The sequence below is a fragment of the Porites lutea genome, chromosome 7, assembly GCF_958299795.1.
Source record: "Porites lutea chromosome 7, jaPorLute2.1, whole genome shotgun sequence".
Lineage (NCBI taxonomy): Eukaryota > Metazoa > Cnidaria > Anthozoa > Scleractinia > Poritidae > Porites > Porites lutea.
Window position 1 is genome coordinate 21748056 of NC_133207.1, and position 17746 is coordinate 21765801.

Below are 17746 nucleotides of genomic sequence, written 5' to 3' on the forward strand. Positions count from 1 at the left end.
GCCGTTGACAGCCTAACAGTACGTAAAGAATTGACCTCAAGAATTAAACGACCCCGAGCTAATACCGGCAGTGAGGCACCAGGCAGGAAATTCATTTGCGAGAGTTTGTTTTGGCGGATTAGCGATTTTTTTATGTTTTGCGGGAAATAATTTTTGTAGTTAGAACAGTCCCTGACAAATCAATGATAATATTTTCGTTTTTATTGAGTACGTTCAATGCAAATACATATTTTCAAACAACACTACGGTGTGCGTGCCCTATGTAAAACCAGTCAAATATATTACTTTTCTTTGTCATTCGATTGCAAACACGAACAGAGACTGGGGAATTCTTTGTACTTTATTTTTGGGTGGCGAATTCAAATAAGAGACTATTTTAGTCTGATCACAAGCCCTTTATATTTTCTTACAGTGTAAAAGTCCGCCGAGCGCGCTTGATAAAAAAATAAGAACAGCGGAGATTTAAATGACGGCGCTCGTTAGCCTGCGAAAACAGACGTTTCTCCTGACCCGCTCGCAGATTATCGAAAAGAACAATAAAGCAACGTCTGTGTACAGGTTAAGAATATTTATCTCTGGAGTAAATTTTTCCTCGAAAAATTTTTGCGGACTTTTTTTTGTGGGGACTTATTTTTGCAGATTGCTGAAAAAGTCGCAAAAACTAGACCCCACTAAAATTCCGTGCCACACGAAAGGCTGAAGGTTTATTCTGGTCTATTCTCACAGCCCGCGACGCTAACTTCTAAACTTCGACAGTTCTTAATTTAATCAGAGTCAGCTCGCATGAAGCAAACCACTCTTTGACTGGTACATCCATCACATAATTGGTCCTCCGTCGTGGAAAGGATCAGTCCACTGCGTCTCCTCGGAGCCTGTGTATGATGCCCATCCGGTGTTTCCTCTGCCTAACGGAACTAACGCCTGGGGAACTAGAGGCACGGAGACGAGGCTTGTTCATACCCAGTCTCTACGCATTAGGAATGTGTGTCCTATCCAATATGGCTTCCACACACTACCGCCATATCGGGCGGTTTCTTAATCGTCTTCGTCTGTGTAGGGGTTATAATACAAATGTGTCAGTAAGTATGATCTTAAACTTTCCAGGAAAGGTTAAACTTATTTTCTAAAATTCAATGTTTCTTTCCAAAGCAGCGGTTTTTGCATTATGGAATTCGATCTGGTACAACAAAGTTACAAAATGAAGGTTAGTCCACCAAAATAATCTCCACCGCCACCACTTTGCTGTAAAATATCGTTACAATTCCCAAGTTTAAAGGGATCTTGTTTATCTTTTATTTAGTGAAATACCAATCGGGGACCCTGTGGAGTACCTCTGGTAACAGCAACCTTATGTAAGTAACAAAATAAATAGGCTACTGCATTTTCCATCCTTAACGCCCGGTTGAGGACCAATGGAATTCTTCAGGGGCAAGTTTAAAAAATTGAGGATTTGTTTAGGGGTAGAGTAAAAAAAACTATATCTTTTGCCGGGGGGGGATGGGGGGGTGAAGCTTTAAATTCCTCAAAATTTTTCGTAGTAGACCCGTATTCTTCAGGGAGGAAGACCCATATTTTATGGAAGTCTTCCGGGGTGAATGCAATTTTGTTTGATCCATAAGGGGTAAGAAGAAAGAGCAAGAGTTCAACCAGGGGTGGGGTGGGGTGGGGGGGGGTTGGGTCGGGGAGGAAGTTACAGACATTAAATGCAAATGACAAAACAGCGTGAGATTCAAGGACCATTCCACGATTTTTTCAACATTTGACTGGGACTGGTCAAGAAAACCCATTGACATTGCTGGAAAGGATGCCTTAAAATTAGTAAAGTTGCCAAGTTTGAAAGTGATTTGTTGAAAACTAACAAAGATATAGCTTTGAAAATTCTCTGAATTTTACAAATGTTTGTATGGTAGGGGGACACAAACCTGCCCCTGCCCTACAAACCTCTGTAAACTTTTGTAACTTTGTAGAGCAATACCTTTGCCCGCATTGGATGTATGACCTTGAAACTTGCTAAGTTTACCAATCTTTTTCAGTGCTGATGGATATTAGTGAGTTTATGCAACAGGATAGTAGAAAGAAGAGGACGGCAAGATGCACGTGTGTGACAAACGTGACAGGGCTATTGCTTGCGTGTTTTGCTGTGATTCACTTTATTGTTTTCTGGTCTTTTACAAAAAGATCTGTTTAAAGGAGGGCAAAGTTTGGCAAAAAATTTTTTCGAACCTTATTATTGTCACGCTTGTTACACAAGGTTTGCTGTCTCCTTTCCTCTCCCGCCCTGTTGCGTAAGCTCACTATCATTACTGGTCTTCATCACAACTTGAAAAAAAATGGAAGGATCTATGAACTCAAACCTCAAAAGTTGTTTCACCGATACTTGAATTCTGAAAATTAAGAACTCCCGGTAGCCTATATCATTTTTGGTCCAAGAGGGGAGAATAATTGAGAATGGGGCCAAGCAATTCACTCCTGAAATATTGCCGGATTTTGCAGACAACCAATAGCTAATTACATGTACAAGACACTTATTTCAAGACACTCAACATGGCTACAAGAAAGCAACAAAAGACTCTGTCACTGAGTTTTGCTGAGAAAGCATGAATTCATCTCTCAAGGAACCCATAAACCTTAAAGTAGTACTTTTTCTAATACAAGGATTATTTAGAAAACAAAATCCCCCACAATAAGTCACTTTTTTAACCTACGTGATAAACCTCTCGGCCACCATGTAATTACCACATCCATCAAAAGCTGAGAAATCCAAGCATAGCCTGTCACAAAAAGAGGAGCTCGAGCCCTTTTTAAGTGAAATTTTTTTATAAAAATATAAGTTTTTAGCTGCTCTTTTACTACATAAAAATTTAGGCTCAGGAGGATAGATACAGTAAGTCTTTAGTTTGCATTCTGATGTTGTCATGTGAAAACCAGCAGTTGGGTCTGATTTTTCTTTCTACACAACACAATACCATGCTAGGAATAATTTTGGCGTCCATGGTTTCCAACCCTCGTAAGGTAACAGCCAAATAAAGTGCTGTATGATGATATGATATCACATTAATATGTTACGGGTCAAAATTTATTCAGGGTAAGTTTTTCAAACCAAAGTTGATTCTCTATTTTCTTTGTCTCCTTGCCCTAATTATTCAAAATTTTAACATTGATTTAATTTATTTTGACCTGTAACATAATTATACATTATATAATCAGGTTGCAGAGCTGGACAGATGGGAAATATCTTCACACATCTTCCTTTCTCTGTGAGTATTTCTATAGTTGAATCATATGACAAACTCACCATCACAATGAGAAGGATGCTCTAGAAGAGGGTGTGGTTTTAGAAAATGTCCATACCCCTATAATGGAAGGAATTAACTCTGTCGGCCTCCACCAAGGCATCATCTTATAATGTCTGATTATAAAAACAAATATTTGCTGGCAAAGAAGTCAACAGTGGTTTACCTTGTTGGTCAAAGAACATTTTGGTAATTATTTTTTGGGTGGATGTAAACTCTGCTTCAATGAGCTAGTCATTACTACTCTCCCATAGCCTTATTGTCCACACAAGTGCAATTGTAGCTCTTATTGTCAGGAACATATCTCAGCTTCAAAATCAGCCCTTGTGTCAAATCACATTGAAACTCCCAGAAGTTATAGTAATATTGCTAAGTGTAACGTACTTGCAGGGTTACACTCTAGCACTGCGGAGTTTTAAGCTACATGTAATTAAATTTGTCTGAAGGGCACTGACATTTTATAACAGCATGCAACCACATCCTGGAAGAAACAAATTTTGATTCCTTTGAAAGACAATGATTTACATCTCATTTGTTCCATTCCACCTGATTATTCTCATTGCTGAAATCTCATGCTCAATGTACCATTATATGTCTCTATGATGAAGTGACAAGGTGTATAATGACAGTTGTTTTCTCTGCATTTTTTAGCTTCTGATGACTATGTCATAGTGAGCACCCCACCATTTGCTGAGTCAGTGACTGAAGGAGATGTTAGATGGGATAAAGGTAAGTAAGCTTAGACCATTTCACAATGCTTAGTTGTGCTTCTTGTAACTATAGAGAGTTGTTTGCTTCTATTATCATTTTATGTCTATTTTTGCAGGTATTAACAATAACCACAAGAACTTTATTTAACAGTGCTTCAAAAGTAACAGTTGTCTGCAGGGCTTGAAATTAGAAAAAAAAACGTGAAGCGGCCAATTAAGAGGAGGCAGCATAGCTGAGCACTTGTAGCTCTACAGTGTAGAACATTAGATATGCAATCTGGAGGGCCCAATAGCTAACTGCTTTGCCTCCGGCCAGTTAGGATTCTTAACCTTGTGGCATTTGATTTATTTTTGTTTTAGCCATTTACTCAGCTCCACTAGCCTGTGTCCTATAAATACTGCTGAGGATGATTAAAGGAATTTTATCATCATTATCATTATTGTTATTTGTGATTATGGTGTGATTCTCTTCAGTTCTCTGGTACAGTGAAACCCTATTCATGCCACCATGGTTGGGCCATAAAATACCTGGTCATAATATTTGAGGTTTTTCCCATTTACAGTGTTTTCAAAATAATAAAATGACTAAGTGAAGTTTTGGCCAAAAGAATATGGTCATAATAGCAAGGTGGTCGCAAGGCAGGGTTCCACTGTATTTTCTGGGCATTCTGAGCCATGTCTCAGTAGCTTCCCGCACCTAAGAGACACAACACCTTCTGCAAGATATGAGTGGTACCAAGGATGGCTGACAACTGTGCACTTCCAAAAATGCCAGGCAGACTCAACCTCCCTTACCACACCTTTGCATTCTTCGAGATAGTTCCAAGTGCATTGTTATTATTATTATTATTATTATTATTATTATTATTATTATTTACCTAATGACACTGGTTAAAATTTCAAATGGCAGAAAGCAAACTAGCAGGCCATGTAAAGGCTAAACTGGGGACTACCAAGAAACAAATCCAATTGGTAATCAGAGTTGGACTTGAAACCCTAGACTTTCAGATTGCAAGGCTGGTGCTCTTACCACACATCCAGGCTGCCTCCTTTGATTTGGGCATTAAGTAGAAAAATTTTGTCATGAAAATACCCTGCCCTAATTTATTTATGTAAAGTTATATTGTTAACTTTTTTAGCCCAAGGAGATGTAGTAGCTGAAGATGAAGTTGTTGGAGAAATTGAAACTGACAAGGTAACAAAACTGTGCATCTCATGATCAATCTGTCATCTTGTTGTTTCTTGGCCGAGAAACTATATTTCACAGAGCAATTTTCTCTCTTGACCTACAGTGTAAGTGCGTTGTTGTTCTGTTGTAAATTGGACAAATTTTCCAATGTTAAATTTAAATGCATACCCAGGGCTGTCAGTAAAGGCTGGGGACTGGGGATTTGCCATGGCTGCAGTGATCATGACCCTGACTACTTTTGTAGGGAACAAATGGAAAATAGAACCGAAACAACTTCCTTACTTCTAAAGTCATACATGTGTATACCCAGCTACTATCAACAGCCCTGGATAATACCCAAAGCAAACACTGGGTGCCAAATCCTAGGAAACAGGAACTTAAAAAATCAGCTTTTTCAGTGAGGCATTTATTAGTAAATTGAATAAAGTGTATTAAAGGTGATTAAATGTTCTGGGTCAAGTCAGGTGAGTCTGTTTTGCTATTGGTTAACCATGTAACTCAGGATAACCTGCCTTGTGGGTTGGGTCGTTTACAATTTAACCACCAACCCCACTTACCACTAGGCTTTGGCCTAGTTGAAGAGGATAAAAGTGGGCATCTTGGAAGAAGGAAATCCAAGATCTGTCTCAAGGTCTGTGGTGGACCACTCCCAGTTAGGTGACCTGTGGCATCACCTAAGGGCAGAGATAAACATAACCATCCACCCTCCAGCTGCCACAGCATGGCATAAATACCAGCATGTCTTGGCCTATCCTTGCCCACCAGACAACATTTTTGCCCTGCTTAGTGAGTGACCCTTGTAAATTGCAAGAACTACTCTCGCAAAAATCCTTTTGCGTGCAGTTCTAAGGTAGCAGTTGCACAGAAAATGGGCTCCCATACTGGCTCAAACATTGCCCAGGTTAACAAGGTTTACATTGGCATACTCCCATTTTGCCAAGCAGTGAAATGTAAACTTGGAGAAAACAGGATGTCCCTGAAATTACAAGAAATTGAAAGACATTGATCTCAACTGTTGGTAAGACAGTGCCAGTGACAGACGTACAGTACGAGGAGGAGACTATGCTGAACCCTAAGACATTTGAATCAGCTGACTGCAGATGATGATTGTGAATTTGGAGGAAACAAAATATCTAACCTCTCTATTGTCAGTTTACATGTAGAAATTCAGTCTTGGCCTGTAGTACTTTTAAATGGATTATGATAGTAAGACTGGTTGTTCAATAACATTTTTATGCTATTCCATAACCTTGATTTCAGACGAGCATTCCTGTGACTGCCCCAGCAAATGGGGTCATCCAAGAGTTTTTTGTCAATGATGGTGATAAAGTGGAGAAAGGCCAGCAGCTGTTCAAACTTGTTCTGACTGGTAGGATTATTGTTTTCATTTCTGTGAAAGAGTAGAGGCATGGTTGTCTGGATAACACAACATGTAGCAATACCCATGCTGACGTCACCCATTGATATTAATATGCCAACTAGAAGCACATTGGTTCTTGGAACAAAAGATTCTACTGTTTCTCTCATTACAAATTTGAATGACAAAAACAATGTTTGTAAACAGCGTTGTCTCTGTATTGTGCATTATTGAACTTCATAAATTATTATTTTTTTAGTTTTTGGGTCTAAAACTCAGCCATTCCATCTGGTTTTCTCTTCAGACAAGGACCTTCGGCCCAGCTCAAACGTGAGACTTTTTATACCGAACCTAATCCCTTCAATTAAGTACATGAAAAAAAATTGACCTTTGAATCAATTAAAACCTTCATGTCTAATTTGGCATGACTCATGAATCAAGTTCAAGTGGCCCACATGGGAATTTCTACTGTGGAGTGATTTCGTTTCAAACATCACACTTTTCATGTGCCAAATCTAATGCATAAATTACTATAGTTTATTTTGACAGGTAAGCATTCTGGATCATTGTACATTGTGAACCTGAATTGAGTCCGACTAATCATGTTTGACGTTTGAATTGACCATCAAACTTACATGAATTGGGTCGACCCAAACACGTATTAAGTTTAGTACATGAAAACATCAACATTTGAGCTAAGCCTTTCTACTCTGTGTTAAGGGGTGCACCGATACAATGTTGTTTCCTTAGACAGGAAACTTTGCTCAGCACTTCTTCCACCTACCCTACCTGTACCTGTACCCCACCTGTATAAAAAAACAATGTTGGTGATGACATGAATACCTTGCTTTCACTTATGTCAGGGGTCTGAGGATTTTCTACGGCCACTAAGAACTTGACTCTCAGTTACTTTCTCAGGAAAGGAAACGGAAAATAGAACCAATATAGAACTTCTTAACTGATGAATTCCCCACCTACTAATTTTATACAACTTGAAATCTTAGTGACAGCCCTGTGCGATGTTACATGTATGTATTGCTTGGGGAGACCCTCTGATGAACTAGCATTACATGCAACCTCCTTCCCAGGGTTCTGGAGAGAACCCTGGGAACGAGGTTGCATTACATGTAGTATTGTGTCTACAATTAGGGGGAGAATACTCCTGGGTACTTCATACTAGTGCTTCACATTACAACTATATTGCTCTCCTGTGACTGAAGACACTAAAAACCACTGTAGATATTAAAGTTTAACTTAATACACTTTACCTTTAAATGCACAACTCTTCAATTTAAAGAGTGAAGTTGGCTGTTGTTAACAAAGTGGTTTTTTTTTCCATTTCTCTGTTAATTTAGGAGCAGCTGCTCCAAAAGAAACCCCAGCAGCCACTGCAGCTGTCTCTGAACCTAAGCCACCTGCAAAGGAAACTCCTACTGAAGAGACTCCGGCACCTTCGGAAATTCCAACTACACCCCCACCAGGTACAGTGACATGTAGAGTGATATCCTGGGACCAGTCTTCTTGGTGAGGAAAAGGGAAAAGGGAAAAGTCGGCGGGGTGTAGGGACGGGGGAAAATGTCCCCCTTTGTCTTCCATAAGTTTGAAAGGACTGTAAAAATAATCCATGCTTTTCCAAAAGAATAATTTAAAAAAATAGTAGGGTCCTTATTTTACATTGGTAACTAGTAACAGTGATAAATTGGCAAACGTGAACTATTTAAAGCTACACTGAATGAAGGAAAGTAGTCGAAGCAAGGATTTGAGGTAACACCTAGGGCGCTTTCCATTTAACAAAAATTCCGGTTTGAAATTTCGGAAATTTCACGTGCCCCATGGAACGGTATATTCCGATTTCACATACCCGACCCAAGCCACCGCGCGTTTCGAGAGCGGTACGGGGGACAACAATTTTGTCAAATGGAAAAGGATATTTCGGTCCAACCGACCAAAATGACCAGACCAGTCAAAGTGGACCGCCTTTAAAGCTGGTCCCGAATATTCCGGTCGGACCAAACCGAAATGGTCCATTCCATTTGATGTACCAACCGAAATTTCCGGAATTTTGGGTTGAATGGAAAGTGCCCCTAAGAATTGAACTCTGACCTTCCCGTAAAGAAGGCCGCGCACTAACGGACTTACTTCTTTCCCTGAACCAATAGCGAAAAAGGCACTGGGAACAAAGTCAGAGCATTTTCCATCTCCTATCATTGTACTTTCACTTACTTAGTGCAAGCCCGCTCTTTTCGCCCCGCCACCAGTGCGCCCCGGAGAGCTTGCTCGCGGGTTATCACTTACTAAACCATTTTACCTAATCATTGCAGCTCCTGAGGTACCTAAACAGCCAATAGCAGAAATCAAACCTGGTCCAGCCACTCCTATGGCCCCTGTGCCCCAGCCAAAAGGAGCTCGCTCCGTACACAAGGTAATATATTGCCGGCCCCAGTTGTTCAAAAAGTGGATAGCGCTATCCACCTGATAAATCTCTATCTAGAGGATAGCTCAATTGGTTACAACAATACTTATCTGCCGGATAGTGATTTTTCCGATGGATATAGCCCTATCTACTTGATAGGTCTCTATCCAGAGATTGACGCACTGAATTGATTACCACAATAATGATACGCAGGATACCGCTATCCACTTGATAAATCTCCATCCAGAGGATAGGGCAATTGGTTACCACAATACTCATCTGCGTGATAGTAATTTATCTGGTGGATAGTGAGCACTGTCTGATGTTTGAAAAATCTGGTAGTGGAATAACTGTGGGATACTCTGTTACTAAAGGTCTTCCAAGTTTCTTCTAAGTTTTCGATTCCAATTTACTCCCAAGTTATCCCTGGAATAGGTAGAGACGTAGATGTGAGATCATTCCTTTTTAGCCCTTATTTTGCCTTTAGAGGCTTTAGGAACGGCAAACAGACATATTACGTACCTTTTTATGCTATTCCATTTGTATACAGTTAAACCTCACTATAACGGCCACCTTGGGGACAGAAGAGAGTGACCGTTGTATAGAGGTATTAAACAAGAGTCAAGATATATGGATTTTTTGTCCGCCGGGACGAAAAAATGTGGCCGTTGTAGAGAGGTAGCCGTTAGCGGAGGTTCGACCATAGGTAACCCAGGCTCACTATTTGTGTCACGTACGGGTTTCATATAACATGAGTAAATAAGAGAGAGAACATATGGGGCGAAGTTTAGGTTTGGAAATTTGCTAGAAAATGGAAGTAAAAATCGATAAAACTTACCATTTTGCGAGTTGTTGTTTTCCTCAGTATGCACATGAAGTTTTAAAGGAGACTATTATTTCCGAAACGTCGTATGCATATTAAGGACAACAACAACTCGCCACATGGTAAGTTTCATCGATTTTTATTCCCATTTTCTAGCAAGTTTCCAGACCTAAACTTCGCCCGACAGGTTCTCTATATTTACTCATGTTATATGAAACCCGTACGTGACACAAATAGTGAGCCTTGGTGACCTATGGTTCGACCTATTCATTTATATGTATTTTCTAATTCAGGCAAAGATGACAAGAATGCGGCAGAGAATAGGTCAAAGGCTGAAAGATTCGCAAAACACTTATGCTATGTTGACGACATTTAATGAGGTAGACATGAGGTGAGCTTGATATTTTTTGTTGTCATTTTTAGTGATTACTTGGTAAGCGCTACACGATCCCTCTTATGTTTTCTATTTTGTTGCAGCAATGTTTCCGAGATGCGACAAAGACACAAAGATGCATTTTTAAAGAAGCATGGTGTCAAACTTGGCTTCATGTCGGCCTTCATCAAGGCGTCCGCTCATGCCCTGCAGAGTGAACCCACAGTCAATGCTGGTCAGTTGTTGTTTGTAGAATGTTTGCATCAGTAATATTTCTGCTACTAAATGCTTTTAAACTTGTAACAGAGGTAGAAGATTTTTAGCATTGACGGCGGTTTATACGTAGTGGTGCGTGATTCGTTCTCATAAGGAAACTTAGCACCAGACGTTCTTGATTCACGAACGGCATGACTGGCCGCGCAGAACTGGATCGGGAACGCGGTTTGCGTGCCAAATGCAAATCATTAAGCAAAACAACGTGAAACATCACGAACGCCGACAGAATAATTCAGTTGAAAATGCCTTTTAAAGATTTGCGTTAAGTTTTGTTTCTTTGTTACGAAGAAAACATGATTTCAGATGAAGAATTTCTACTTTTGTATGACGAATACTCTTCGAAGAACCCAGAATTTGAACCTCTGGTGTCTTGACGTGCGCAGTGGCTGTCATGCTGCAAAAATACTTGCGGTTGGCGTCTGTGGTACGAAGAACGTCTGGTGCTTAAGTTCCCTATAATTAAACCTCTGCCAACCGCTCCGGCGCGATGTTCGAAGTGTGTCAACGACTTGTTCCAGTTCTGTGCCGTTGCTGTTCATGCTATACAGGATAGCTTTTCGTTTCGCTCAGAACGGTGATTTTAGCGTGATTTCTGTAACGCAGCGTATTTGCGCCGCGCCGATCTCGACAGTAGGGCGTCACATATCGTATAGCTTCTGTGCCACACCATGGTGCAGTATATAAAACAGGTATTCGGACCGTAGCGGAAGTGAATAGGGACTTTTAGCATCGACGACGGCGACGGCAGAGAAAACGTCACTTTTAAAATGAACTGGCGTTTTTTCAAACTTTGTCGCGTTTATTCCAGTTCGCTGAAAATGTCTATTGTAGGCAAATTTCCCTGGAGTTGATTTCCTGGGGACCGCACTCAAGTTTAGAAAGAGAAAGAAAATTTCGTCATCGCTTGTTTACGTCCTCGATAAAACGTGAAAGTAGGCATTTAACGGCAACGAAATGTACAAAAAAGTATGATACATGTGCAGAGTTGTTGTTTTGCTCAATAAACCTACTGCTTTTTTGACGTTCTCGTTCTCGCGGGGGGCGGGGGCGGGGACTCCGCATATGTAAGGGGTGGGGATGCTCGTCGGACATTTTGAATTAAACTGCTAAAGGAGACCGATCTGGGCGTGGCCCAAGCTTTTTTGTCCCCTAAAAGAGACCATGTTAAACACAGACAAATGAGAAAACTTGGATTCTATGAATGGAGTAAATAAAACGAATCAAAAATATACATATCAAATATATATTTTTATATTTTTTCGCGTGCAGCCCTAATCAAGACCCTCACGGCTAAATATGATGGTGTTTTGCCCAGAACACCCTAAGTGAGACCAAAATCCGAAATTTACACCCCTAAGTGAGACGACGAACATTCCCACCCCTTTCATACTCCTTAAATCCAATTACTTCAATATGGCCGCTGTATCAGTAAAAAGGTCTCTTAAAGCAGCTTCTTGATTGTCTTCTTACTATTATTTTTACAGTAATTGAAGACAATGAAATTGTGTACAGGGATTACGTTGACATCAGCGTCGCAGTGGCCACGCCTAAGGTACAGAACGTTTGTTCACAATCTCTGGTCTACCATCATTAAAATGAAATCACCTAATACAATAACAGGCCATTTCCTAGATGCCCCAAGCTTCTTTTACAAAGCGAGGCTAAGGGCCTGTTTACCTTGACGTGGGGGACCCTAGGTAGGTGAGGTAACGGCGGCGGGTCATCCCACCTATCATGTAGTAAACGTGACAGGCAGGTTACCTCACCTAAGCGGGTTACCTCATCTTCCTGGGGTCCCCCATCTCCATGTAAACAGACCCTTAAGGTGATGTTACACGAGACGATTCGCAATGACGATTGTTAGCGCGACACATTGTTGCAACATTGTTTCGAATAGTTACAACATTGTTCCAACATTGCAACACTGTGTTGCAGTAAAAATCGTCGTTGCGAATCGTCCCGTGTAACATCACCTTAAGTGCAAAGTCATTGAAATGGAAAGATTTATTTTAGTCTTTATTCTTGACTTACTCTATTTCTTTCTCCCAAGAAACATGTTGCATTTGGTTTTTTGGAAATCAGAAATGGCCTATTATGCTCCCAACCTTTTCTAAGATTAACCTGAAAATTTTCTTAAGTGTTTTCTTTTTCCCGGGCAAGTGATCAATAATGGTAATTAAACTAAGGGGAGTGTAATTTGGTCTGAAATCATATGCGTGATTTTAAATTCGGACGACCGCGCAGCGCGAATTCAATTTGAAAGCACAAGTATAATTTCAGGCCAAAATTCCACAACACCAAGTCCAATTTTTCACTTTATTACAGCCATTTTGAAATCGCAAAACTCAGTAATTACCAATATTTTATTGATTAAGTAGCCAGTTTAACGAAAAGTGTAAACAAAAAGGCTTTGACATCTCATTTTGTGTTCGAAACAGAATTGAGCGATATAGACGAAAATGGTACGATTTAGAACAGAAATGATGCGATGAAGATGCGATGATTTAGAACAGATGTGATTCAGAGCTAAAAGTGGTGTTATTTGTGAATAAGTTGCACTGCTGAGAGCCAATCAGATTGCAAGGATAACAAAGGATTTCAAACTGGCTATAAAAAAATGAAATAAAACTAATTTCTAACAAGAATATTTCTTTTCAAAATTCAGAATTACGCGAAGATCACATTTTGGTGATTTTTGAGGCCCTATTGGAATTTTTGTCCATTTTGTACGTACAAATTTTCTGTCGGTTCTGTTGGGAAAAAAGGTCTGTTACCTCGTTGCAGGGTCTTGTTGTTCCAGTTATCAGGAATGTGGAAGAAATGAATTACGCCGACATAGAGAAAGCAATCAATGCTCTCGGCGAAAAGGTGAGTGTGTAAGGATCCTCAGATTTCAAAGAATCATCTGGCTGGCGCAGGTTGCGCTATCCAGTGGTCAATGAACTATTCAGTGGACAAGTATCTGGAGAAACCAATGGATCTCTTTAGCTTGTATGTTTTGTTTTCTCATTGCCTAGTATGTGATGAATCCCCAGAGAACTGTTTCTTTCAAATGTCTCGCTATCCACGTGCATATGCGCACACAACGAATGAAAAGACAAAAGGCTGGAGAACATGTCGTGGTCTGAATTGGGAAAATAAAACGTAAAACTAAAAAGTTCCATTGTGTTATCCACTAGATGGAGATTTTTCCAGTAGATTGCACTGATAAAATGTTGAACAAAATGGGGATAATATATAGATTTAGGCAGGGCTAAAAGCGAAGCTCCAATTTTGATAAATTTATAATTTCAATCAAACAATAAACTTTTAATCCGCAAATCATTTAACTTAAGGGCACATTCATGTGACTTTTGAGGGAAAGGCTAAGTTATTTTAGAGTGAAACATCTTACATCGAATTGATAACCTTATATGTACACCCCAAAAATAGCAAACATCTTCGATCAAATTCAAGATCACAGTAGATTAGGCCTCGAAAACAAATTCTTGGAAAACAAATCACGCCAAATTTTTTTGCGTTCGACAGGTTTACTTTACAAATTCTTGCCAACAAATCTGGGGGTGTTTAAACCAACCTTTTATAATTTTTATACACCACATTTGAGGTGAAACAGTACTATTTATCCTACAGAGCTCGGACAGAATGCGGTATTTCACAATTTTTCAAGACAAATTGCACTCAGTCAATATTCAGGACGAGCCAAACCGTTCAAAAATTTCAGAAAATTTCCAAACTCACCCATACGGCCAGCTGGTTCTCGTTTCTATAGTGCGAGCTGTCAGTGTGATCGAGTGTTTGAATGAACTTTAACAGAGTTACGCTTCAACATAATAGCGAATTTATTATTATTTGTTTTGTTATTTAATGGTTTCAGTTATAACGATGTGTAATCTTATAAAGCGTTTGATACGCGCGACATTTTTGAGTACTCCTGCAAGCGATGGTCATGAACGATGAAAACAAACGGCACGGACAAGCGATTAAAATTGCAAGAGAGACTACTAACAATCAAAAAAAGAGATATAATTCCGTGAAACATTTACAGCAACAACAATTTTCATTCACGAAGACAAGTATTAAAGTGTCTCTAAAAATCCTGAGTCTTTAAGCGTAAAGCTTAAGTTTATGTTTTAGCCGGCTTCCCAGCGCGGTGTTGACTGTTTTCGAAGGTGAACTCCTCGAAGCAAGAAAATCGCTCAAAGTTTTCTTTCTACAGCCAAATTTATAACTAAATATCCTTCGGAACGTTTTCTTTCTATTTGTGGTGAGCAAATATATCTGAAGGCTTTTTAAAGTTCTGTAAGCTTATATCAAACCTGATACTAGGTCAGATCATTGACTCAAATCCTGCAAACGTGCATAAACTTGCCGCATAAACTGTCAGCGTGAACTGTGCAAGACTTCATGAAACACAAACATCAAATACAATAATTACTTAGGCTTACCATTCGAGATTCAGTTCCTAAAAGCTATCAAGGGAGGCCACAGTTGCTTGAGACTTTTAAACCCTCTTACGCATTAAGCAAGGTGAAAAACGAAACGATGCCATCCGAAATCGAATTACCGAATTTTGACAAGCGACGCATTTCTCAACCAAAACCCAGTAAACAAACCAGCCATGAATAACAGAAGACTCTTGATAGCAGCTGTATTTCATTTTGTACCTCCAGAGGAAAAAGACAGTTAAAAACATCACAAGTTGACACAAAACTCTGTCAGTTTCAGCTGTCAAAGTAAACTACTTTCAAGATGCTGCATAATTTTTCCGCATAAACTCACCTGTCAAATTTTGACCAATCAGAGTATAAAAATTGGACGTAGAGCGTGACCAACGCGTGACCATGGTAAGATAAGGTCTTCCCCGCCTGTACTTTAAAAAAAAACTGGATGAATTTTCGCTTCCGAGGTCAGTTTGAAATCAAAATCCTAATAGTGCGGGGCCATAGTGACAAACACAACATATTTGATATGAATCTTTGGAAAAAATAAACTTGAGCCTGCGATCATTTGAAACTGGTAATTTGTCAGCGGATAATTTTAAAAAATACTCGACCTCGATGGGTCGACACTTGAGCCCGCGGTACGGTCAGGTGATACTTGTCAGCGGATGCCCTGTTTTGATAGCTGTCAATTGATCACAACATTGATGTTCAGCCTGTGCAATTAGTTTTCTCTTGGGCTCCCAAACTAGCTAAAAGTGTGAGAGTAAACATTGGTTTTCCTGTGGTGCGGACGGACGGCGGGCGGTCGGTCGGTGTACGGTCACGTGATTACCAAATTTTCTGGGATGGGTAGATTTACTTAGCAATGGGGCTCCGCCCACGCGCGCGCTTCGCGCGCGCGTGGAGCTCCGCTATTAATTGTTAGAATCAAAATGTACTTGTGATAACACAATGTAGAAAGTATTTTGGAACTCAACTTGTAAATACCGCTAAGTCTGTCCTAGACGGACATCCTCAGAAGCAGCAATAAGTGTCCATCTGAGATAGCTCTGCATACCATTTTACGATGGTACTACCAACGAGATTCCGTTGTCCTGGTTTCGTTTCTTCTCAGGCACGAACAAACGAACTTGCGATCGAGGACATGGACGGGGGAACTTTTACCATCTCCAACGGCGGTGTGTTCGGCTCTATGATGGGCACGCCTATCATTAACCCGCCTCAGTCCGCTATCCTAGGAATGCATGCCATCGTAGACAGACCAGTAGCTGTTAAAGGAAAGGTGAGTGATTGAATTGTCCGACCACACTGACCTATGAGGCCCATTTACACCAGCGACAGTGGCTAAAGTTAAAATTCATCCAAATATCAAAATTTCATTTTGTAAAATGTCGAGAACAAATAGTAACATGTGAAAGTACTGCTAAAGAGCTTTCATTTGAATGATGTCACTACATAGGATTTTTGCCTACAGTCTTAAAGGGTAGAACTACATATTAAGTAAATGGTACCATGTGAAAGTAGTGCTGAAGAAGTTTCATTTGAATGGTCACACCATAGGATTTTGTCCATAGACTCAAAATTTAGAACTTCTTACTACTTAAATAGTACCATGTGAAAGTAGTGCTGAAGAAGTTTCATTTGAATGGTCACACCATGGGATTTTGTCCATAGACTTAAAATTTAGAACTTCATATCAATTAAATAGTACCATGTGAAAATAATGTTGAAGAGGTTTCATTTGAATGGTCACGCCATGGGATTTCGTCGGTAGGCTCAGAACTTAGAACTTCATATTAATTAAATAGTACCATGTGAAAGTACTTTTGAAGAGGTTTCATTTGAATGGTCACACAATGGGATTTTGTCCATAGACAAAAATATAACAGCTACTTTCCATGACTCCATCATTCATTCTCGGGGTGAGAAGGTTTACCTGACTGCCTTTCCTTACAGGTGGAGATTCGGCCGATGATGTACCTTGCACTCACCTATGATCATCGCTTAATAGACGGCAGGGAAGCTGTAACCTTTCTTAGGAGAATTAAGACTTCAGTAGAGGATCCTCACACGTTACTTCTGGACTTGTAACGCGCTGTTGGATTGTGACACATCTAGTCAACTTACCTTTAAATTTTTGTATCAAGACGTTTGCGGGGAAATACGCCATTATTTTAACGCCGATCTCAAACATGGCCGAACAAGATAGCTTCGGAATATTCTTTCTTTTGAAACCAATCTTTGTCAAGGTCTCTTATCTCTGGTTATTCAGTTATGCGACACCAGTCGAGTGTTGATCCGCTCTGTGGTGATTGTTGTTATAAAGTTTGCTTGACCATCAACAAAATAAATTTTAATTCTTCATATGCCTTCCTTCAGAAAAGTCTTTCCTATTCCCCACTTCATAAACTCCAGGGAGAATGGGTACAAGCTTTGTGCGCAGTGATTTCTGGGATCATTTGGGTGGACATGCGTTAGTCATGATTGGTCGATGGTATTCAAGGCAGCCATCAACCGATCATATATAATGCTTGTCCACCCAAACGATCCTTGAATTTGCCGCGCCGAAAGTTTGTACCCATTCCCGTTGAAGTTTCTGGAGTGAGGAATTGGCCATTTTGAGATTACGATGGAGACTAGGTCGATTCTGTGTCGAATTACACCATGGGAATGTTTTGGGGAAGAATTTAGTAATAGACCTCTTTCATAATGGCGGCCCAAGGTCTATATTGCTCCTCTCATAATAGAGAGGAGAGGTCGTTACGTCACGTTCCCATGCTAGCAAAATTTCTGGATGACAACAACAAACAACAAAACCGAAAATTCTTTTAAAAAGTGAATTCGCATTTGCACTGTTTTAAACTCAA

The 17746-nt window shown here is 40.0% G+C and overlaps 1 protein-coding gene across 1 annotated transcript; it reads left to right on the plus strand.

The window, feature by feature from the left end:
* The first annotated feature begins 977 nt into the window (after window positions 1-977).
* LOC140942801 (dihydrolipoyllysine-residue succinyltransferase component of 2-oxoglutarate dehydrogenase complex, mitochondrial-like) lies at window positions 978-17243 on the plus strand. The gene is made up of 15 exons (XM_073391808.1): window positions 978-1079; window positions 1150-1204; window positions 1301-1352; window positions 3208-3257; window positions 3945-4022; window positions 5143-5198; window positions 6453-6561; window positions 7905-8030; window positions 8871-8971; window positions 10079-10176; window positions 10263-10393; window positions 11919-11986; window positions 13219-13302; window positions 15994-16161; window positions 16836-17243. The coding sequence occupies exons 1-15, from the start codon at window positions 981-983 to the stop codon at window positions 16968-16970; spliced, it is 1410 nt and encodes a 469-aa protein (XP_073247909.1). The 5' UTR covers window positions 978-980; the 3' UTR covers window positions 16971-17243.
* Window positions 17244-17746: the final 503 nt, after the last annotated feature.

Bases quoted from the DNA above. Each gene is read 5' to 3' on its own strand.
- LOC140942801 (XM_073391808.1), top strand. From the start codon at position 981: ATGTGTGTCCTATCCAATATGGCTTCCACACACTACCGCCATATCGGG. The intron at 8,972-10,078 runs GTAATATATTGC...TTTCTAATTCAG, and splicing joins GAGCTCGCTCCGTACACAAG to GCAAAGATGACAAGAATGCG. The intron at 11,987-13,218 runs GTACAGAACGTT...ACCTCGTTGCAG, and splicing joins TCGCAGTGGCCACGCCTAAG to GGTCTTGTTGTTCCAGTTAT.